Here is a 24,131-nt window from a genome sequence, read left to right as displayed (position 1 = left end):
CATTAAAAGCTTAAAATCTCAGTAGTAAAACTCATTATAACGTTTAATCTCCAGGAAATGTTTCATTAGGTGTGTTTGTACCCTGTGTGGTATATCATTGCATCAAGCTCCAAATTCAAATTATTAAGATATATTATCATCATTTTTTTAATGAGCGCTAAACTAGATTAAATTATGAGCATAGGATGACTTTAAAAGGTTTTTTTATGAGCAACTAAGAAATGCACAATATGCAACATTTCAGAAAAAATGGTTCTGTATGGGTTAGGGTTTTTTCTTGGGAGAAAGGAACATTACACTGTACCGTTAAAGGTACACAATGAGTGCTTATGATTATGTGCATAGTTATGTTATGAACCTGGATGGTACAAAAGGACCAACCCAGAAACACCTATTGTATTATTCAGGTGATATGTACTGAATGTGGTTTTCCAAAATACTTAGACAAAAATGTTTGTTACTAAAGTTAGGGTTTAAATCATTTAACAATTGTAATGTTCTAAGTACACTTAATGTATTAATTTGACCAGCTGGAAACCATTAGAAAGAAACTGTAGTACAAATGCAATTTCAGAAATTTGTTATATGTGGTCCATTTGATGTGTTTTATATATTTTTCTAGGACTGTCAAGTGATTAATCATGATTAATCACATCCATAATAAAAGTTTGTGTTCACATATTATATGTGTAGGGATCATAAACATAAACATTAAAACATACACATACCTACATCAATTTCAGTAAAATAGTAAACATTTATTTATCATATAAATTATTGATAAATATAAAGAAATACAATGTAAAAATGACCTAAATATGCATACATGTACAGTATGTGTTTATAAATACAAAATTAATATGCAGTATAACAGTACACAGACATATATTAATGTAAATATTTATTCTTGATGCGAGTAATTGTTTTTAATGGTTTGACAGCTCTCATTTTTTCTTAAGGGACAAATGTGTCTTTTCTCTTTTGAGGTAATTACATTTTGTTTTAATACAAAAAAATCAGTGTCTCATGCTCCACTTTGAATTGACTATGGTGTAAAGATGTTATCATGTAAGACAAACAGAAATACATCTATCCTATGTTGATAAATTAAAGGTCATTTAACTTCCCAGTGGTAAATGTTACTGAAACTGGAACTTATGGTAATCGTAATGTGTGAGAGAGCTTAACTTCTCTAGTATTCATATTTTACAAATACATCCACAATAAGCATTCAGTTATCATCTCTTGAAATGTCTGACTGAATTTTGTAAAAAGTTTGGTTATGGAAAGATCCGGCCCTTTAGGGACATAATATCTATGGAAATTTACACAGGTTTCACATGATAGTGTTCCAAAACCACATTTCACATGAGATCACATGAAAAACATAGAAATGCGAAATTCAAGTGTCATTTCTGTAAAAAAACGGTTTTGCTTTAGATGACATTTATTAACCCACTCGATTCATTTGGATTACTTTGTTGATGGAAAGATGTGATCTTTGGAAATGAAAAGATGATTTTTTCTAGGCCTATTAACTGTAAGCAAATCAAAAGGTAAAAAGGTTTTCCTGTGGTTCAAAACATTTAACTGTACTATTAAGTGTACATAATAGATAGGTACCTGGAGAGGTACAAAGAAAACCCCTACAGGTACATTTTGTTTGAATGAACTATTATTGTTACTTGGCAGCCTTAAAAAAACAAAAAATAGAAACTAAATGTAACTGACAAACTGAAACTAAAAAACGAAATAAAAACTCTATATTAATAATAATGGTTTCTATTTATTATTGTTATTGAGACATTAAAACACAAGATCCCAAGATAATCTTAAAATATTTAATTTATCTTCAAAACACACTCATCAGTCAACCAAACAAGGATATCTTGGGATCCCCACCTACCCCTTTAACTTTTCCATTACATCTTTGCTTTTCAAAGAGCAATAGATGACAAAAGTGTAAACACCAAAACCTGTCAAACAGAAACAAGCTGTCTTATTTGTCACGATATTTCTTCCTATACGTCATGCCACTCGTATTCTGATAAATCATTGCCTCGAGTAATGCATGCGATGTTTACAAAAAACAATGGCTCAAGGAATTGTTTTTATATTTAGTCATCACATTTCCAGCCATATTTGGAGAATCTGTCACACTCTCATGTATGTCTACTCATGCTGCATGAATGCCATGTGATCATAACCAGACAAATAATACGTCTAACCATCAGGATTTAGTGATTAATATAAATGTTTCATTAAAAAAACAAATCAGCAAATTTACACTGGCAGCACACAGATATGTATAAATATCATACATGTATTAGAGGACGAAACAGGAGCAACAAACAATAAGTACATCTTGGGGTGTTAAAGAGCTTCAAGATTACAATACTAGCTTGCTTGACTTCAGGGGCCTCATTAATAAAACAAAAATCCATATTCATATTTATAAAAAAAGGTATTTGACGTGGAAAAGTGCATAGCGCCATGTCAGGGTCTGAGCAGATGCACTTTGTCCGAGTGCTGAAAGTTTGTGGAAATATAAGTCATTCTTGCTGCTTGTAAAGGATTTGGATGTTGACAGGTGCCCTTTCATATATCAATAACATTATTTAGACATCATCAAAAGGCAGAGATTTAAAACTGTTCGGTTGCACGCTATTTCACAATCATTTGTGATGTAAAAATTACACATCTGATAGAGAGTCTTAAAAACGGTTTCTCTGCATACTATTGTTCAATGAATCACACGAATGCACTTTGAGAAATGATCGTAAAATCTAATTTAGGACAGTTTCTACGAAACATGCTGTAAATGAGGCCCCAGGATTCCAGCACAAATAGTATATAAAAAAAAGACTTATTACTTGTAAATTCTCAGGGATGGATCATGGATGGGGCCACTTAGCCTATACCTTAGTTTTGGCAGTTTTGTTATTTTTGTAGGCTTAAATTAGTAAAAAATAATCAAGAGACCAGATCTTACTGTACCTGTACTATAAGGGTTAGGCAGTTTGAAGAACTGACACAGTCCACAATCCAGCCCTGCAACGTCTAAACATCAGCCTTTAAAATGCATATGTAAATGAGACTTCATTACATCCTGACAGTGTCATGCTTCGATTACAATGGCACGTGAGATAAGATGTCTTTTTCTTAAAATATATCTGTAAATGTTTTGTAGCCTATACACATCAATATAGATTTAAACAGTCACAAATATACTTAAAATAAAGACAAATGATTTGCTGCAGTCCAGTTTCTTGACAAATTGATAAATAATGTTTTTTTCATTTTCAATTTTATGATAAAAAACACCCCTGACAATATATAATTACAGTTAAATAAAACATAAATGCTCTTCATTGTATTTTACATTCAGAACCAACATCCTTTATTTACAGCTTCAACAGAGCATAGATTCATCTACAAAGAAAAGACAAGTCAAGCCAAGTCCTGCATTAATAGAGATTTATATCTGACATCCCAGGACTTGACTCTGACTCTTAGTGTTTCAGTCCAATACAAAAACGAAACGAGCATCTTTACAACAAAACCAGTCACCCCAACACTAATAATGGATATTATATACAACATTTCCCATTTAAATAACTCCTATTTTAGTCATCTTTCTATATGGAATCATTAGTCATTGAAGGTTTTGGTTTTGAAGCATGTGCCATCCTGGATCATGCTCACGATCATCTTCTCATACATACGATGCATGGAAGACGCGCTGATGATGCGACTCATCCTCTTCAGAGTTTTGAAGAGTGGTCGGCGTGCGCCTTTCGAGCGGAGTTTGCGCAGGCTCTGAGCTAGAGCCTTGGCCAGGTCCTGATCTCTGTTCTGAACCTTCCACAAGTGGAGGAGCTGTAGGATGTAGCGTTGAGAGGGACAGGAACGGACCACGGCCCGTACGTCTTCCTCGCTCACTTTTTCTCCAGTTAAACTATCCATCAACATCAACAGGTCTTCCAGAGTGAGGTTTTTGACGCTGGCACAGCGTGATACTTTCCTCTCGCAGTTGTTCACACCTATGAGAAGGAGGAGTTTGTCAGTCCTATAAACCTGCATTGTGTTGTCTCAGATTCATAATTATTGAAGATAGTTCAGACAAGAGTGTTGCACTGAAAGGATGCACCGCATGCTTGTCTGAACACCCAAAATGCTTTTCTTGTTGTTGCTATTTGCGCTACTATAAGTGAAATGACAGAATCAATTTGATAGAACAATGACCCTTTTAAAGATGCGATCAAGTAGCAACCAGCATAAAGTGAGAGGCGTGCACGCAGCTAACATTTTGGCAGTGTGGAAGGATTATAAAGGGTGAGAGAAAGACACCAAATTATTTCCAAATTGAAGACGCTAGCTGGCGGTCTGACAATAGCCCCACAGCACCCAACATCCTTTGACATCACACAGTGGTGACTTTCACACTGTTCCCAGGCCAGTTCCCTGCCCTAAACAACCTGTCAAGGTGTGTCTTTTGTCTTCTTAGAAAATAGTCAGCCTTAGTGGTTGGAGATCTTTCATGAATGTTTTTTTCTGTTAATAATTGAACAGTCATCCAATAGTTTCTGTTTACTCAAATTTCTGTCTTAGAATATATTTTGCAGTGTTGAGAATATTTTGAACACTTATAAGCTCATTTTCAGAACAGCCTTACACTCTTCCTGAAGCAGGCTGATGTCCTGGATGATTATTTTGGCACTCATTTCAATGAACCATTTTGGTGTAAAAGTACAGAGTAGATTATGTTCTTTCATCAGTCAGTTATAGGCCCAATATAGGCTATTTATGAATGGGAGGCTCACATATGGTTATAGTTATGGCTTAAAGTTATATTATGCTTTGTTTGTATAATATCTGCTAGAATAAATATGTTCAAAATTTTCGAATTGAAGTTTTGTAATTGATTTTTCTTTGAAAAGCAAGAGAAAACATAAAAAGCACATTGTGACTCAAAATAAATAAAAAGTGTGTAAACTTCTGTATTGAGCCTGTAGCCAAGAACAGTCATTTCGGGGCATCCCTATTGCATTGAAACTTACTGAATACACCAAATTATATTGACTTACAATATTCACCATGCAGTGTTTAAGGTGCATCAATTGTTTAAAGAATTGTAATTCTTCAAAACATTTAATACTGTAGTTATGTAACAATTGCAATGAAGATCTCAATTTCATTTCTGATCTTTTTATAGCTTGATAGATTTAACATGGATATGAAAATATCCTTTATGGCCACTTATGGTTGCACTTCCTTGCTTGTATTCATGCTAACCATACCGGTCACTACGTATGATCTATCACTTGCTTGGGACTTTCTTTTGGTTTTTATTTAGAAATGTTCTATAAAAAACTTTGCCAATAAATCGCCTATTTGAATGGCAGTTCACCCAAAAATGAAACTTATTCCTCACCTTCATGTCATCCCAAACCTGTATGACTTTTCTTCTGCAGAACTCAAGAAATTATTTTGAAGACCGATGGTAACCAAACAACCCATTTTAAGGAAACATCAGTTATCTTCAAAAGATCTTCTTAAGTGTTCCACAGAAGAAAGAGTCATATACAGGTTTTAAACAGCATGGGGAGGGGGGTTGTGACAGAATGTCGTTTTTTTGGTGAACAGGTCTCTTTAAAGAATCACATTTACAATTACCAACATTTTGTGGGCTTTAAAGGCAGGGCATTTTAAAACTTAAGAATAGCTGAAAAATGTAGACAAGTTCACCACCACCATGAGACGCAGTTCCTCGAGAGTTTCAAATGAGTTGAGTGGACTTGTAAAGGACATGTCTCTCAAATGCAGATTTTCAGCACAAATGTCTGTTAAAAACAATGGAACTGAGACATTTAGATTCAGCTCTGCCTTCACGAACCTTGAATGATGCTATTGAGCTTGTCCTGGTCCTTATTTTGTTCTCTCCAGAGGCGGAGGAGGTGCAGCGTCTGTTGCTGAGGACTACAGCTTTTCTTCAGCCTCTCAACGTTCTTCCAGTCCACCTTACGTCCTGGAAGACTCTCTGACAGACGCTCCACTGAAATGGAGGCCAGCGGAGGCGACGCAACAAACTGAAATATGGCCTCTTCACACAGTGTGATGTCTGGAACAGTGAGATGTAATAAATCAGCATGGGACTGTTACGCAACAAGTAGCACAAAACACATATCCAAAACGAATCACATGGTTGCGCCCAGGCCAAACGAAACGTTACACGGCATTGCTGCCCATTCGCATGAATTGCGTATAAATAACACAGGCTGTGCAATATCGTGTAATACGCAGGCCAAAGTTCGTCGCCAAAGTTATTTTTGCGTGAATATGATACATCAATTTAGCGTGTTTGCATATTAAACAGCAATTTGTCTCATTAACCTTTCCCCTAACCCAAACCGTAAACCTAATGTTAGCGTCCGTGTATATTCTAACCTCTACCCAAACCCTAAAGCTAACAGTATTATTTTAAATATTTAGTGTTTCCTCTTATTGTACGTTTAAAAATGGCTGCTCTCCACCCAGGTACAAGCAAACATTGGCGTATCATATGTACACATAATTCATCTTTGGCTTAGGTATTAGACGATAATTATAGTTATTTATAAGCAAATTGATGAGACCAGGTTGGGCATTGAATCACCATCACTATATTTTGCAGCGTGCTTTAAGCCCTCAGGGTTCACACGTTTTAGTACTGAAAGTAACATGTTACAACATGTTTAAAACAGATTAGACCTTTCACATCTCCACCCTAACTGTGGAATTCAGGATTGTAAAACTTGTATCTGGTATCTAGCTTAAAGCTTTGGGGTAAGGTGTATGAAGGTGATTAGAATTAAGCAGAATTAAAAGTATATATATATTTTTATATAATGTAATATTAAGTAATGTCTGACAACTAATTTCTTTGCCTGTCAACACCTACACCCAGGGATGTAATTTCTACTTGGGACATGTCCCCTCCACTTTTCAAAATCCTGTAAGTGTTCCCGCCACTGTCAAATTAGTTTGTTATGATTTTTGATGCAAGCAGTCATAACAACGAGAAGTAGGACCGAGCAATCAGCCTGTGTCAATCTGTTGCGTGCACACTGAAAGGTTGTTTTCAATCACATGGATGGCAGCAAGGAATTCTCCATAGGAATTCACTATGACAAAGTACTATGTTTAATGACCTGAACAACGACCACGTAAGCCCAAATATCAAACATCAAACCTTACTTGTATTAATGACCTGTTAACTGTCGGAGCCCTTTTTTGAGCCTACACATGGAAATGCATGTTGGAACAAAAATGGCGGTAACTCATGTATTCTTTGGAAAACAGACTTACGGATGGTCTCGTTTGAAAAAAGAAACGTAGCTGATTATTGCAACAAAAAACACACACAAAAAAAATTAAAGGTATGTTGTTAGGTTTATTGAAAAAAATAGAATAAAAATAAGGCTTATCTTTTTCTTGTTTAAGAAATACATTAAAAAAAATACAGGATAACAAAAAATCTAAGCACACTCTTTATAAAAAAGAATCAATTACTCTTTTAAAAAACACCAACCAAATCTGTAATCTAGAGTCTTAGACCTTTCCAATGATATATATTTTGGCTTTCCCATAGCTTTCCCGAAGCTCAGTGTTAAGAGCATTGCGTTAACAATGCAAGGTTGTGTGTTCAATCCCAGGGGATTGCAAATACCTATGTAAAATGTATAGGATTAAGCAATGTAAGCTGCTTTGGGTAAAAGCGTCTGCCAAATGCCTAAATGTAAATGTAAATATACTTTGTCATGATCAGATTAGAAATTGCATGCACAACTTGCCTAGTTGTTGTTGCGGTAAACTATGTTATGCTGTTTGCCCTTAATGGATGATCGGTCTCATTCTTTTAACAGCAGCTAGTGTTTATACAAACGCTTGACATAAAATGTGGGCTTCCCAGGTCGTTGTTTAGGTACATTAAACCTTAAGCGTTTTAAGCGACCCCAGAATCAGGTTTACGAGACATTTTTTCCTCCGTTTCTCATTCAATGCTCACTTTTGCCCCCTTCATATACATCAACGTTAGCTACACAATAAAAACACTTTATGGTTTCATGGTTTAATCTATTTAAACAATCAAAAACGATGAAAAACATAGGTATTTTAAGTTTTTGTTAGTGAAATCCATATGGAGAAAATCACTTGCAACCCTCCATCCGCACTTCACTCACTTCATGCAGAAAATCCATTATTTCATCACCATAGTGCCTAAACGTTTGTAAATGCAGAAAATGGGATTCAATTAAAAATAATTTCCCCACATTTTGTGTGTCCCCCACTTCCCGAACCAAAGTAACACACTTACATACACCTATGAACACTTGGTGAAAGCAAGAAACTATTATCTGCGAGCATTTCCTTTCACATGGTTTAATCTGTTTAAACAAGAAATACAAGAAACCTGATCTGTGAAACAAAGGACTAAAATGTAATTTCAATGAAGTGCTTTGGATCCTTTCCTTCAAGACGTGCGTGTGACAGTATATCCAGAGTGATGTCAGAATCACTTTGACCCAGCTCTATTGAAACTGAAGATTTTGTTTTCTGATCCCCTTCTGAGTCATAAGAATTGTTTGCCAAATCATGGTGTGATGACCTTTTAAAAGTACTACATTTTAAAAATGTTTTGTCCAAAACAGGTCACATGCTGTACTGTAAGCTATTAACTGTATATGCCAAATCCAGACACTCCATTTCAGAGACTCCCAGTATAAATATATATATAGTTTTTTTGGAATATTTAAACAGAAATTTCTCTTCTTAAGATAATAATGTGATTGTTATGTTCTTTCACATGGGTTAAATGCTATTTAGGTTAAAATGCTGGGTATACAGTAATGCCATTTGCCATAATATGCTTAAGTGTCAAAGTTAATTTTATATTTTGGAGAAAAAAAATATTTGACGCGCCTGGCCCGAAGTTAACTTACGGTCTTGTGTTTGTGGATCGGTCTGGCTAGTGGCTAATATTATAACTATTCATACTGTATTTTTTATTTATATTTTCTTCGATTTATATTTATATGTATTTGTGTAACAGTTGTTTAGAAGGCACAGTTTTTGATCTACAGTGGCCACTAGCGTTGTATTACAGATTTGCAACAAATCGCTCAGTCCAAGTACGATGGTGGCCACCATACTACATAAAGACGCAGGGAAGAGATCATGCGGGCATTAGAAAGACTGTAGGAAGAGCGATGTCTTATTTATTACATACAATAAACGGTCTGAGGATTTTAAGTAAAAAAAAAGCTTAAAAGTCGTTAACATGCGTTAATTTTATAAAGACTTTCCAGGGTACTAAGGCTTTTAGCTGAGATACTCATAGATATCTATGGAGATACTTTCCAGCAGATGGTTGTTGAAGAGAATTAAAATCAGCCCCGAGGAGGTTGCTTTGATTCGAATTCGAAGTATGTGAGTAACATTGGTTTTTCTGTTTGTTAGAACCAAGATATGTTGTTGTTTTTGTTCTAATATTAGCAGTGTGACGGAGCAGTTTTGAGCATCATTGTTTATCTGAAACCGCTTTTATATTGTACTCATCCAGATACTGGAGAGAGCGAGAGGGCATTGCTGCTACGACTGTAGAGAGAGCACGTTTTACTCTCTTACTCAATGATGAATAAACGTACATTTAATCAACGGGTCAAATGCATTCCGAACCATAGAGTACGATATGTACAGATCACGGATCATCCGCGATCCGTTTCACCACTATACCGCAGGGGAGAGGAAAACACGCATTGTAGAGTTGTTTGTCCGTTTAGGGCTGATGCACAGAACATGGTGGCGAATTCAATGCATGTAGGCTCGCTCTGTATGTAGATATACTGTAAACAGCCTATTCTAAGGTACTAGAAACATAGCGGTTCATTTTGTAAGATATTTATACACCTCTGAATAAATAGTTTGAATATTCTGTTGCATTTCTGTCAATAGATCCTCCTAAAAAATATTTGTTGAATCTTTTTGTACTGTATTGAATAAATTATTTGTTTGATGGTTTGTTTAACTTTGTCCTATTTAAGTTTAGCCAAGTAAAGTTTTTTTCTACTGCAATCCAAAATAATACTGACTAGAGATACTTGCTAGCTAATGTCATTTACTAGTTACTTTTGCTTGTTCTCAGAAATAATCTGCAAGGAATCTGTTCTTTGCAGATGAGTACTGGAAGTTACGTTTAGGCCACAAAAGCGTGCATGTGCAGTAACGTTTGTTTGTGTCGCTGCTTTGAAACCATTGATAATAATAAGAAATTCTGTCCACACTGGAAGCGGTGGGATGCAATGTGACAAAGGCCTTGTTGGTGTAGACAGGGTAAAGCTCTTTAGGATTTTTCTGTTCTCTATGTTTTACATGGTAACCAATGATTCAAAATAAACATTCATTACTATGGGTATTTCTTGGGAATTGAACTCAACATTGACTATACTCGTTTATGTGTGCATAAACTGCTTACAACATTGCTGCACTAGACATATCATCAGTCTTTGTTGAGACTTTCGGAGAGATGTCATTACTGGGGATGAGTGTAAACTGAATGACGCATTGCTCTGGCCTTCATCGTGTGAAACCATTGGATGGGAGTTATATAAGTTAAACGCTCATTTTAACTTAGGTCAGATCAGGTCAAATGAAAACGACTGGAAAACTGAGGATCACTGATTATTTTGGTTATCATTTTGCCAGCTGTAAAAGCATTACACTTGTTTAAACATGTTTTATCTACTTTATATTACAAAGCCATTTCCAATGAAATGTATCGTTGCTATATTAAGCAGAGCTCTATTAATATCAGTGAGACATCTGAAGTGTGCGACATCTGAATGTACAGTATTTCGTATCACTAACCAAAAACGAAATTGATTCCAAGGATTTTCACAGGAAAGTTTTAACAGCTTTCCAAGGAAATCTAGAAAAGGTGTTGAATAAACAGATATGTTTGGGTTTTCCAAACTTACTGGGGCCCGTTTCAATAAGGAAGTTCAACCAACACCGAGTTAAAATCTGAACCCTGAGTTGATTTACTCAGAGAATCGTTACTCTGAGTTTTCAGTTTCAGAACAGCTGATTTGAGTTAGTTTAATCAACCCTGAGTAAGTTCACTCTAGGTTACGCGCGTGCAGCATGGCGATGAAAAGCCATCATCAATTGAGTGAAGATAGCACGATTCACCATGGCAACGGCACGTGACAAAAAGCGCTCTGTTCATTTCTCGCCAATCAAATTGAAGGAACTGTTACAAGCGTATAGTGAATATGAGCAGATATTTAGAAAAAAGTGCAACACAGCCGCAGCAGCAAAAGAAAGAGAGTTGGCGTGGGAGAAAAGTGCTTCACGTGTTAATGCGCAAGTTTATATGTCAATCACTTTTATATTTATTTTGTTGAAACTGTGAAAATGTAAATTATATTTAACTCTCTTGCTCTCATGTAGGTGAAATCCTTCTGCAATAAAAAGATCTTGGCAGCAGCTGAATATGAAATATACCTATACTTATATAAAAAAAAAGATTTCGAGAATAAAGTCGAAATGTCAAAATCTGACATGAACTACGAATTAACTCACTGATTCAGATGACGTACTTAAACATAATTTAAACTCTTAAACTACAACTTTCACGAAAATAAAATACGTATTACGACGAGTTTATTCTCGTAACATTTTGACTTTATTCTCGTAATCTTGAATTTATGTTATTTTTAACGTGGCACTAAAGCGCCGTGGTAGAAATACAATAACATCATTCATTCAGGAAAGTTTAAAGAAATAAAATAGTCTTGCTAGTAGGATGACTGATTGGGAAATGTTAAATATACTTCTTAAACTGGCCTTAAAAGTTAAGATAAAACGTCCAAACGGGGCCTCAGAATTCTCTCCCGACATAAATATAATTCTCTGCGAATTAATGCAGCTTCCTCATCTATGGGTTCATGAATAAACGAACATGCTATTTTAAGTTCTGTGTGACTAAATAGAGCGCGATTAGGAACTCTAATCAATAAACATATGACGTATGTCATTTCAACCCGCTCGCGCTTCGAAAAGGGGGCGGAGATTGTAACAAACCCTGCGTTTGCGGAATAAAACCTGCTCCCGACCAGGTTAGGTTCACGGAGTAGGTTACTCTGGTTACTCACCCGGAGTATAAGATACCTCGATTTCTGAAATGGGCTTGACTTACTCCGCGGTCGCGGGTTTGACATACCTCGCGTTCTGAAACCAAAAACCCTGAGTATTCCGTTTTCTGGGGTTGACTTACTCTGAGTTTGCACTTACCCTGCTTTCTGAAACGGGCCCCTGGTGTTATATAAGAGGTTAATCGGGGACAAACACTCAAAACGGCTTTTCACAATTAAAATGGTTAACCCTGGGTTATTCCAAACCCCAAATAAACAAAATCCTGTCTTATCAGTTTCACTGCTTATAATATACCAGTGTTTTTCTGGTACCACCTGATGTTTCACACTTTACATCACTTAACTCTGGGTTCATGTTCTTGTTTGCATATTTGCAGAGTCAAACTGACTGAATAAAAACAGTGTGTCATCGCGTGATGACTGCCTTTTGGTTTGCATAAGAGAAAAAATCCCCACAAATCTGATTCGCGTGTTTTGCTTCATCTTCATTATTAATTATGGCATTAACTACTTTTCCCTCAAAAGCTGAAAAAACTGTTTATGCAAAGCCACGAGTTTCTGTGACTGTACACATCTCTGTGATATGAGGTAATTGCTTGTTTGGGGGGGGGGGTCACTGACTGTCTCTTGCTATGACTATGTGTGAAAAGCCCTAAAGAGAATAGCTTCCAAGGTTCTACAGTAGCCCATGGAGCTGTTTTTGTAAGAAGCTGTGCAATTTGGCAGACTTTTTCAGTTCAACAAATGAGCAAAATGACCTTTTTGGCACATTGTCTGAAGTTCTTTAGAAATATGAGTCTTCTGCCCTCTGCCTCCCTTCATCTGTGACTCAAATCTTTATCAGGCCACATCTTTGACCTGATGATGTGTTTAATTTACTTTAATTGTTTTTTACAGAGTGTTCTGATGGGAATTGTTGAAATGCACGCACATTTTTGTAACACACCCATTTTTAAATAAACCTTTCTCAATGAAAAAATTTAGCAAATGGTTAGCCTCAATCCAAGCCCTTCTGACCAGATAAAAGAGTTTTGAGTGGTGAAGCTTGTTGAAGTTTACCTGTGTTACACTCTATGTGTTGATGTGAGCAGTCAAAGTCTTCACTGTCCGTCTCACACAGAGTGTCCTGAGTGGCCGTTCCTGATCTGAAGGTTTTCAGTCCCAGTTGACTGCAGTCCCTGTGTGGCACGCAGGGCTCTGTAGATGAGGATGTGCTGGAGAAATAACCCGATGGGCATCTCTCACACACAGCGTCTCTGTCTGGAGTGCCTGTATGAAACATATACAAACCCATTTAATGCACAATAATATATTTGATATCCGAAAATCAAAACAAAGCAATACCCCAAAATGCATTAGTCTTGGTTCAAAAGTTTGTCACAATATAGCGCCACAATTATCCATATTGTGTTAATTCTACACATAGAATGATATTGTAAATAATTCAGCACCCATTTAAAGTTTTGCCCAAACCCTAACCCAAAAATGAAAATTTGTTATGTTAGCAACTGAGATTTATGGGGCACCATTGACTACCATAGTAGAAATATATATTTTTTTGGTTCTGTTAAACACAAAAGAAAATATTTTGAAGAATTTAGGAAAGCCAAGGGCTCTGGGGCACCTTTGACAACCATTTTAATGCCTGTCAATGGTGCCCCATAAATCTCAGTTGCTAACCTTCTTCCAAATATCTTTGTTTGTGTTCAATATTGCATCTAAATTTAGGCAGGTTTGGAACAACTCAAGGTTAAGCAATTCATGACAGAATTTTCATTCTATGGACAACTGTCTCTTCACAGATTCACAGTGGTAACAAACTCTCTCTCTCTCTGCATCCCTGCACACCTGAATGTTATTCACTGGCCAAAAAAGAGAAATCACAAAATAAACTGAATCAAATATGAATTTTGTTGACAGCATTATTTGATATTGTTATTGTACATTCTTCGAGTCATGAGAATTGTGAAGTGAAAATCTGACAAATCTGACATACATGAAGGAACTTGTAAATGTTAGCATTATTGAATGTGATTAAGTGGAACGAAACTCCTGCTCACCACAGCAGACTAGAAATAGGTACAAAAATTTCCCTTTTTTAAAACAAAGAGAACTCTGTATGGGCCTCCGCACTGTCACAACTGAATTGGAAGAACAACCACATGACGTGATGTTAAAAACATAGTGGAAGTGAAACTTGTATCAAGGATTCAAGACTTTATGAGTCACTTTAGAGAAAAATGTCATACACAGGATGACAATTACAGAAATCAGTCACATGGGCAGGTCAAAAATGAGTCAGATCTAAAAATTACAAAGCGGATTTGACTTATTTGACACCAGGTAGGAGTTTAAATACAGTGCATTTGACAATTAGGTGGTGTATGTTTTCTGAAGAAAATGTAGGAAGTGAGACAAAAGTGTAAGGGGCGGATGGTCACGTTTTTAGGAATGGTGTGGGTTTGTGGGTATTACTGCACCGGATCTATGTAGATTTTCCGGCCATTTGATAACCCACCAGACAGAAATAGTTAAATTAAAATTAGATTTAAAGTAGCCTATCTTTCAAGTGGCACAAATGGTGTGTGATCATTTATGTGCAAAATGTTTTTATTTTGCTTTGGGCTTTGTTCATATTCTTCACTGTAACTATGAGCAACATTAACAAGAATGCTTAAGCCTGGACGCACCACTAGCAGGTCAAAATGCTTATGATTGCATTAGTGCTATATAAGTGAAAAATGTCCTGCTCATTTTAGTATCAGTCCAGTGCATCTTATTTAGACATTAATAAATAACTGGATTATAAGAAATAATATCGTAAGAGGACTTCACAAGACTAACAAAGATTGTGTTTAAAGAATCTCTGTCGCCATCTTATGGTGAGGAGACCTTACCTCTTTCTCTGCCAGCCTTTTTTTCAGAGATGCCAGTCAGCGCCAGCATGTTTGAACATTTTCACTACAATGATCACAGTACATTCTCTGCAATAAATATATGGACGATTAATATATCAAATGAAATAACAGAGTCTCTGTTATTAACCTGTATTCTTCTATCGTCATTGTTTCCTTTTATCACATCCTAAATGTGGGCAGGTTTTTTAAAAAATACATCATTTTGATTAAATAGCTGAGATAATTATATTTTTTTTGTCAAAGACACCGCCCAGATTAGATTAAAATTATTATTTAAAATAGATCAAATATTTACCCCCAAAACACATCAAATATATACGTTCTTTCCAAAGATGTGTAACAGCGCCACCTGTTGTACAACACTACAAACACGCTTTCCGTAATAACTCGTCTTTGGCGGGGAACCGTTGGATTTTAAAGGGGTCATAAGACTCTGCTAAAACGAATATTATTGTTTGCTTTAGATGTAATACAATGTGTATCCACGATTTAAGGTTAAAAAACGCGGTATTTTCCGCATACCGTGCATGTTTGTAACTTCTCTTAGCTCTGCATCTCTGAAACGCGCTGATATTTTACAAAGCTCATCGCTCTGAGGTTTGCTATGATTGGTCAGGTCACTAGCGCGTAGTGATTGGTCGAATACTGCACAGAAATGTAACGCCTCTTCAAATATTCGGAACATCAGGCTGCGACGGTATAATAAGATTTACAAGACCGCCCACATTACTTGTGTGTAGATTTGGACGTTTTTAGTCAAATCACTCCACGAGCTGACGTCAAGTTGTGGGAGTGTGGTTACACGAGGCATTTCAGGCAGGTCTGGGTGAGCATTTGTTTCTACATAAAATACTCCGACACAAATTTTTGCAATTTCACGTGTCTGATACATGCATGGGCAACTTATAACACACAAAAGACAAAGAAAAACACATACTTCCTGCGAATGACTCCTTTAAATCAGGAGATAACTCGTCAAGGGCAGGCAGAGAGTTAACAGAAAGGTCATATATTAAAAAGAAAACAAAAATATGTGAATTAATGACCATAGGCCTACCAGACAATGCATTTGTGAAAATATCAGATATTAACAAATCTCCTTTATTTATTTTATTATTTATTAATTTGTTCAAAACACAAAAATTCCTGCACATCAACCAAATTGCTTTGAAGATAAATCAAATCCACATCCCTACCATCTCAGATATCTTAATATAGTGAGGTTTTGGCCAGTGAATTTCCTCTAAGGATGAGTTATTTCTTGGCCGGGAAGCCAGCAATTCACAGAGAAACAGGATAATGTTGGGCCTAATTAAAAAGAGAGTCATCTGGGATCTTGCACAATACGTGACGGATCATCCTAGTTAGCTGAATGCTGGAGTCTGAGTGGGGAGGCCAATGTGATAATAAACACTTCTGTTATTCTGTATAATGAATACCAGTGTCACTCAGATCTCCATTACGAAGAATGGAAAGTGATACTTCCACACACTCTGCTGGAACCAAGCCACCGCTGGGCTTTCACACTGACACAACGTCCAGCGTGATAAACACATACCCTGACAACACACGCAAACAAACACACTCAAGCGATGGCCTGCAGTGAAAGTTTAGGGGAAGTATCAGCCCACTGCTCATTTACGTTCCTTCCTTACGAATGTGTTATTTTAACCATGAAACAGGTTATATGAAAATACAAACTGGATTAAAAAATGGTGCAAAGCAGGAATATGAGAGAATTGTGGTTATAATTCAGGGTCGGCTGACTGATACAGATAACCATCTTGAGTTTTAAACCTCTGTGGCTGCCTTTTAACAGTAATAGAAACTGACTGGATGGCCACAGGAAGTGAGGGATTCTCACGATGTGTGAAACTGGTAAATCAGATGATTGAATGAGTAAAACAGTAAAAAATGAGTAAAATTTTTAACCAAGAACAAATCTTGCAACTCTGAGATCTGTAAGTGGCGTGTCACAACTACCACAGTGGTTTGTGATTGGTGAGTCACTACAGGTCTGTTCTCTCAGAGTAAGTGTCTACTAGCGAGACAAGGCTAAATAATATTAACGAAAGAAATGTTTGTGTGTAGCTACGCTACATTGTCAAATATTTTGCATAGCTAAACAAACAGGCCAATGATATTTTTTAGATGCGATGAGAAAGCACTTCCAATAACTTGTGCTGTTGACATCAAAGGCTATATTCCAACCTTATAGTATTTATGTTTATTTCCCTATTGAAAAAATAACAGCTTACCAGCCTAAGCTGGTTGGCTGGTTTAAGGCTAGTATTAGAGAGGTTTTGGACAATATTTACACATTTTAGCAGCTGGTCAAGCTGTGGGTTATGCTGGTGATCAACAGCCTTGCCAGCATGGAAATTTGCTGGTCTTAGCTGGTTTAAGATGGCAGTAGCTGGTTTATACTGGTCTTCAAGCCTGGTCAAGCTGGTATTTAACGGGTGGGTCTAGATAAACCAGCTAGACCAGCAAAAAAACTGGCCATAACCTCTCTTAAAACAACCTGCTTCACCATCTTAGCCAACCAGCGTAGGCTGGTTTTAGCAGTTTTTTAAGTAGTGTAAGATTGCCTATATTTTTTATATAAAAAAATTATAAAACAATTGGTATTAAGATACATGGTATGTTTCCATAAGATGTTCATCAGCACTACAAACTGTAAAAATTATTGTCTTTCTTATCACACTGTAATTATAAAATTGCATATTGTTCTACAGCAGATGTAGAAAAGGGTATTTCCGTAAATGCCAAGAGACAAAAAATATTAAGAAATGGATATACTGAGCATATACAGTATATACCGAGTCAATGAAGTTCATGGTTACTTTTCAACGTTTAATTCTATGGATATTGCTGTATACGTTTACACAACACACACACCAGCATTGTCCTGGATCAGTGCTGAAGTACAACCGAAAAGTCCTAAATCATCCCTAGCAGAACCACTGTTCTAGCACATAGTAGTCATAGAACACATGTTTACTTACCCTGCATGGCGACCCCAAATCCAGGCCGACAGGCAGTGTGTCGGACACAAAACTCCACCACCAGATGGTACCCTGGTTTACACTCACAGACCCGGTTGTGAGTACTGTTACACTCTCTTCTCACGATTTGTCTTTCCTTGCAGACAGATGTGCAGTGTTGACAGCTGTCTCCCCAGTGCCACTGTTCCGCAAACCGTTTCTCCGGGCAGGGGACGCAGACGGTGGGTTCCATTGCGGTGCAGTGGCGCTCCACTGCCGTGCCGGGTGGGCATTGATCACAAAGCAGAATCTCAGAGGTCAGAGGGTCCTGGTGCTGGTATTTGGGTATTTCATGGAAGGCCCAGGCAAAAGACACGGCAAAAAGCTGAGAACACAAAGAGAACAAGTAGATAAAATAGACTCATGTGAAATATGCTGAAAAAAAGCTCTTCCACCAATGCCACCATATATTTTTATAATGTTATGCTTAGTGTTGATAAACAGTGTTGGAGAACGTTTAAAAAAAGTTACACATTACAGAGTTAGCAAGTTATTCGATATAGAGCAAATATACACATTACAAAGTACAAAGTCATAAAAAGAAATGCATTCAATTTGTTTTCTTTTCCTTTTTTTTATTGCTTACCGCTGTCTGAAACTACTCCTCCTTTAGAGTACACAATTTTGCTATTTTAATAACTACAAATAACAACTGGATTCCGCAAGAGCAATAATTTCTGTTCACCATCAGTTTTTCATCAAACACATCAGTACTTGCATACGTTTTATATACAGTATTTTTCAAAACGTTTTATGTTTTGTCAGAGCATGTGTTATTCATGCTGTATGTTTCATGAAAACTGAAAAAAGTAGCATTCTACATTTTTGTTCATGTTGCACTGACACCTAGTGGTATAGATGCATTACCACAAAAGATCAAAAGTTACAAGGTTCAGTTGCCACTGTCAAACGGCTTTATTCTCCCCTTATAAGACATAAATATGGGAATATACAGAAAGAAACAATGCAAATTATTAAATAATAAATTTTCCATATATTAGAATTAAGTGCTTATATTTTTCAATATGTGAAAAGCGGCAATTCCATATTTACAATAATATATTGTACTATATTAACAATGCATTATTCTATATATTTTCAAATATATATAAAATGATTTAACAATTAGTTAAATAGAATCCAATAACAGTAATGTTTATATATACAGCTGGTTATATGATTGTACATTTATTATTAAATTCTAAAAGTAATCCAGTCACATCGTGTGCGCTGCTTGAAACGTGTTACCCCCAAAACTGTTGACGGAGATCCAGCAGAAGATCTCCTCCGCAAAGCATCAGTGAATAGTAATTTTCTCTGTGGATTGGGGACTTCCCTCTCACACTGCTTCCATGACAAACAATACGTTCCGGATATCTCACAGGCCATAGAGTGACTGCTCTTGGCTCTTGTCAAATGAGCAAGATTCACGAGCACTAAAAGAGACGGAGTGAGAGAGGATGCCAAGCTTCCCATAAATCCCTCTCGGCTGAGTCTCCAGACCAAACATTGTTTTCTCCACAGCAGGTGGTGGGACTCTGTGAGGAAATCATTAAGTCCTTTAACTCATTTTTTAGCACATGGAGTGCCGCAGTTATAGAGTGGAAAACTGGACAAGCCGGTGAACTTTTAGCCTTTTGGCTTCCCGGCCAAGGTTGCCATTTGACAAAGAAGTGTTTGCTCTAACCTGAAATTACATACTAATATAGAGTCTCTGACAGTTGTAATTACACCATTCAACAGATCTGAAGGCAACTCACAAAGACGAATCCATTGACCTTGAATTCAAACGCCTGATCTTAAGGTATGCTGCATTTATCTCAGGCCTACGTACTGTAGGGTGCTTTTCAACAAGACTCTCCAAGAAACTCCCGAGTTTCGAGACCGCAGTTGCAAAACATTTGCAATTGCAAAACATGATACTGAAATGAATATGCAAAATCCCTGTAGGTCCAAGAATGATGGAAGACCACTCAACAAGCATCTACAGTACATACCTAATAAATGAGAAAGTGTGCGTTCACCACAGAATGACTAATTCTGCATTTCTACAGAAAACAAGCTTGTAAAAAGCTATTTAGTAAAATTGGAGCGGCGCGTCGGAATCACGTTGCGCTTCTGAGCGCAGGTGGTCTGAAAGGACAATACTAGGCCTTCCTAATGAAATTATAGGGTTACATCATTCAGACCTACATCACTGTCGAACCCTTACTAAAATGCTGCCTAGCTGGCTGTCTCCTGTCCTGTGGGCTATCCGGTCACCGTCTGGGAGGCCTGGCATGAAATACGTCTGTGGTTCTTCTTACGTCTTCATCATAAAGCCTCACACACAACACGGGGACGAGAGCGATACCGGATTTAATGAGAATTAGCTACAGCACTGGGTACAGGATAGCAGAGTAAACTAGCCCACCAACAACTTACTGTATGTCTGCCGGTTAATTTGCCATAGTACAAGAAAAAATGTAGCAGACAAAACAAGCACAGACCACATTTATGTCATCAATGCTACATCAGTTTCTTCAATAAAATTATTTATCTCGCTTGCCATGAATATACGTCAGAAAGACAAGATTTCCAGAACAAATGAGAAAAATGAGCAGCGGTTCTCGACTAAGAAGTCTGTTCTGGTAGTATGATGCTAAATGTAAATAAAAAAGGCCACGAACTGTCAAAACATCTAGAGATGTCGGAGCAAAATAACTCTAATATAAAGACTCATCAGTGTGTCAAAGGGAGGACACAATGCTGATCCTTATACAGAATGTTGAAAACATAGACTAAACTCTACTCTTAACCTGCAAATTTTGACAGGTGTCAGCAGGTAGGCCTACAAATCCAGCCATTAGTGAATAAAATGATTTTTGGTTTAGAGTACATGAGTTTCTGTATTTTCTGTGCTGACTTGGAATTAAAACAAACCAAATAAATCATTTCACATTCATTTACACATAATATAATCTGCAAAGGTTGTATATTTTCAGGTGTAGTTTGAATGATAGAAAACCAGCACCTCTTCCTTCATTCATCCCCTTAAAAGGGACAGTTAACAAAGAAAACAACGGCTTTCAGCTGCTGACATTACTAGCGCTGCTATAAAAGAGGAAGTTGACACTTTGTTCTTCCTATCACAATTATTTGTTCCTGACTAAATAAACGCTGCCGCTATCTTGTTTAATGTCTCCAGTGCCTTTGTAATCTCCCAATTCGTGATGGTGTGAAGGTCTACCTTCTTTGTATCCCATTCTAGGGGATATCAGCAGCCAAACAGAGAGACTCTTTTAGGGAAGTACTTATAGTTTCACTCAGTCCAAAAATCAGCTTGATAACAGCACCAGTGTTTCCATATCAAACTCCAGCTTAACCAGCATTACTCTAAAGAGCATCTCCATGGGAACCCACATAAGAACGACTTTCCAAAAAAGGACAGACCACATGGAAAGTCTATTGGCAGCATGTTTGGTACTTCAAAAAAATATCTGCCAAACATGTATCCATGCAAATTTAAAAAACCGCGGGTGCCCGCGCATGCAAAGCGCGTCAAGAAAAAACGTCATTACATCGTCACATTAATATCTACATCAAAAGCCTGCGCAAAAAAAAAAAAAACGGGTCCATGCATGCATATAGGACATACAAATGACTCATCCATGAGCACACATATATCTGGCAGACATCTATCAGATGCTCATCTATACTGAGAAGTCTCTGAGAAGTCTATCAGATGTCGTATACATACAGGCTGCAAGATGTTTATGATTTTTAGAATGTATGTAAAACTTACAGATGTACCTGTGCTATATATGGGATATAAATAGGTCACATAATTTATACCAAGCACAAATTTTCCTAACTTGAATATTTAAACTCAGGCCTTTATTACAAATAAGCATTGTTATAAACATATTATGGCATTATCTGTAAAACTCACTTAAATTATTCATAAGCTGTTACTTCTATCCATAATAAACCATGTCACAGCATTTCATACGAATATGGCATTTTCACAGAAACCATCTTTATGCAAATGCTTCTAGGAAGCTAAACAATAAACAACATCGTCACTGTACAGCCTAGAATCAATCAAAATACGTTTCCTTAAAATGAACGTCTCAAAACCAAACGAGCTGACGAACTAGACCGCGCAAATGTGAGCATCCAAAAAGTAACGTTTGATTTTTGGCGCGTTCTCACCGCCAACGCGCATGTGATGCAGTTCATTAAGGCAGCTCGCGAAGAGTTTATTTTTGAAATGGTTAGATAAGTTATAACGCGAACGCATCCCCGATAAAAGATGTAGAGATCAGCCGCTTCATTCACCTGCGCTTCACGACGGATAAATGCGTCTGCTAGGTAAAAGCACAAACGCAAAGTTCTGTCATCCTCTGTTTATACTGGTTTCCATAAAGAAATAAGCATCATAAAATGACAAGAGAGGCAAAAACGGAGCAAATGGTCTCATGCGGGATCGCGCAATTCTGACAGCGGACAGACAGACAGATCATCATACTCACCATCTGTAATTTCATTGCTGTCGGTGGAGGCATATTCAGCACACGCATACGTCTCACGAAAGTCCGCATGGAAAGATCGTTTCCACACTTATAGTTTTAGGGATAAGGTCAGAATGTGCCCACCCACTTTATGGCAATGCCTTCCATCCTCTGGCTGTCTGAGGGAAAAAAATCATTACCTGCGGCAAGTGTTCTTTTGATAAAATAGGGATGAAATAAGGTTGTATTTTTAGATTATTCGGGAATTGTGTTGACGGGATTCCTTCATGAATCAAACAATGACGTGGATATTTCAGGATATTTATATCAGTGGCATGTCATTTACTATTGCTGCAAGGTTAATTTACTATTAGTAATAAATGCTATTAAATAACTTTCATCACATATTGTCGATGATTGATTTTCACTATAAGAACCAAAAAAGTATTTTGTTTTATGAACCTTGGACAAACAGAAAGTGTTTGTGGGAAAAGCCCCCAAGTGTTATTCATTAATATCACTGATTTTGAAATCTGTAGACCCTTTAAAAGACAGTGGACTGCTTTGGTGGGTTGACTGAGTAAAATACGCAAACCAGTTGTAAATTCACTTTGACAAGCACTTCACAATTATATGCTTTCCTGCTCTAAAGGGTACTGTTGCCAGGATCCTCTTCTCTGTGGTCTTTGGCTCAAATGCGACCAACTGCACCCTCGATACAAGTCAATGCGCAATATTTGATTTGAATGTATCCAAACCAGATCGGGAATTAAAGAACCTTGCCAAGTGTCATGCTGCAGGTCACGGGGGACAGCAGGGAAACCAGCTGCATGTAAAGTACTTCAACAGTCCTGGTTTTATGACAGAGCCGCAAAGTATGTTTGCGATTTTGTGTGGTCGCACCATCGTTCAGATTGTGTCCTGAGAAATTCTACCCAAGATAGTACACCCATCATGTCTTCACTGCGACATCCCGCTTCCAGTTTACGAGCTTCCATATGACCGGCTCATTAGGCTTTTGAATTTTACATTCATAATTTATGAGCGCCTACAAATTTAGGCTTTTGGTAATAACTGAGGTTAATCTTTTCTAAGTGAAAACTCAAACATTCCCCTTTTGTTCGCTTTCCAAATAATATTTTAAACCCATTTGGATTCTCTTGAACCACAATGTTTGCTCCAAGATGAAAGCGATGAGAAAACCATACTTCATTTCATATTGCATATCATCATAACCATCTCAACATTTCCAGAAAACGTTTATCAATGCGCTCTATCTGTCGACAGATGCTGTGTTACGCATCAGACCTCGATTCACCCTGAAGACCCTAACAAGCCTCGGCGGTCTCCCTGCGTAGTTTCCTGACGTACTCGCCCCTTCATTACTTCAACAGTGGGAGCAACGCAGGCCGTACCTCGGTAGGTTGTGGGGGAAGACACACCGCAGCATTTGTCCTGTCTTAAACAGACGTAGCTATC

The 24,131-nt window shown here is 37.2% G+C and overlaps 1 protein-coding gene across 1 annotated transcript; it reads right to left on the bottom strand.

The window, feature by feature from the left end:
* Positions 1 to 930: 930 nt before the first annotated feature.
* LOC130432352 (tumor necrosis factor receptor superfamily member 11B-like) lies at positions 931 to 22,840 on the bottom strand. The gene is made up of 5 exons (XM_056761671.1): positions 22,674 to 22,840; positions 18,121 to 18,484; positions 13,254 to 13,463; positions 5,897 to 6,121; positions 931 to 4,043 (listed from the first exon to the last, which is right to left on the bottom strand). Exons 1-5 carry the CDS (start codon positions 22,740 to 22,742, stop codon positions 3,652 to 3,654), a joined length of 1,260 nt encoding a protein of 419 aa, XP_056617649.1. The 5' UTR covers positions 22,743 to 22,840; the 3' UTR covers positions 931 to 3,651.
* Positions 22,841 to 24,131: the final 1,291 nt, after the last annotated feature.

The sequence above is a fragment of the Triplophysa dalaica genome, chromosome 12 (genome assembly GCF_015846415.1).
Source record: "Triplophysa dalaica isolate WHDGS20190420 chromosome 12, ASM1584641v1, whole genome shotgun sequence".
NCBI classification, from domain to species: Eukaryota; Metazoa; Chordata; class Actinopteri; order Cypriniformes; family Nemacheilidae; genus Triplophysa; species Triplophysa dalaica.
This window is presented reverse-complemented; position numbering and strand designations above follow the sequence as displayed.

What these genes read in the sequence shown, in the direction of transcription:
- LOC130432352 (XM_056761671.1), bottom strand. Translation starts at nt 22,742, where the DNA reads ATGCGGACTTTCGTGAGACGTATGCGTGTGCTGAATATGCCTCCACCG. An exon ending in ATTTGGGGTCGCCATGCAGG is followed by an intron (nt 13,464 to 18,120) that starts GTAAGTAAACAT and finishes TGTTTCATACAG; the next exon opens with GCACTCCAGACAGAGACGCT. An exon ending in ACACATAGAGTGTAACACAG is followed by an intron (nt 6,122 to 13,253) that starts GTAAACTTCAAC and finishes TCACTGTTCCAG; the next exon opens with ACATCACACTGTGTGAAGAG.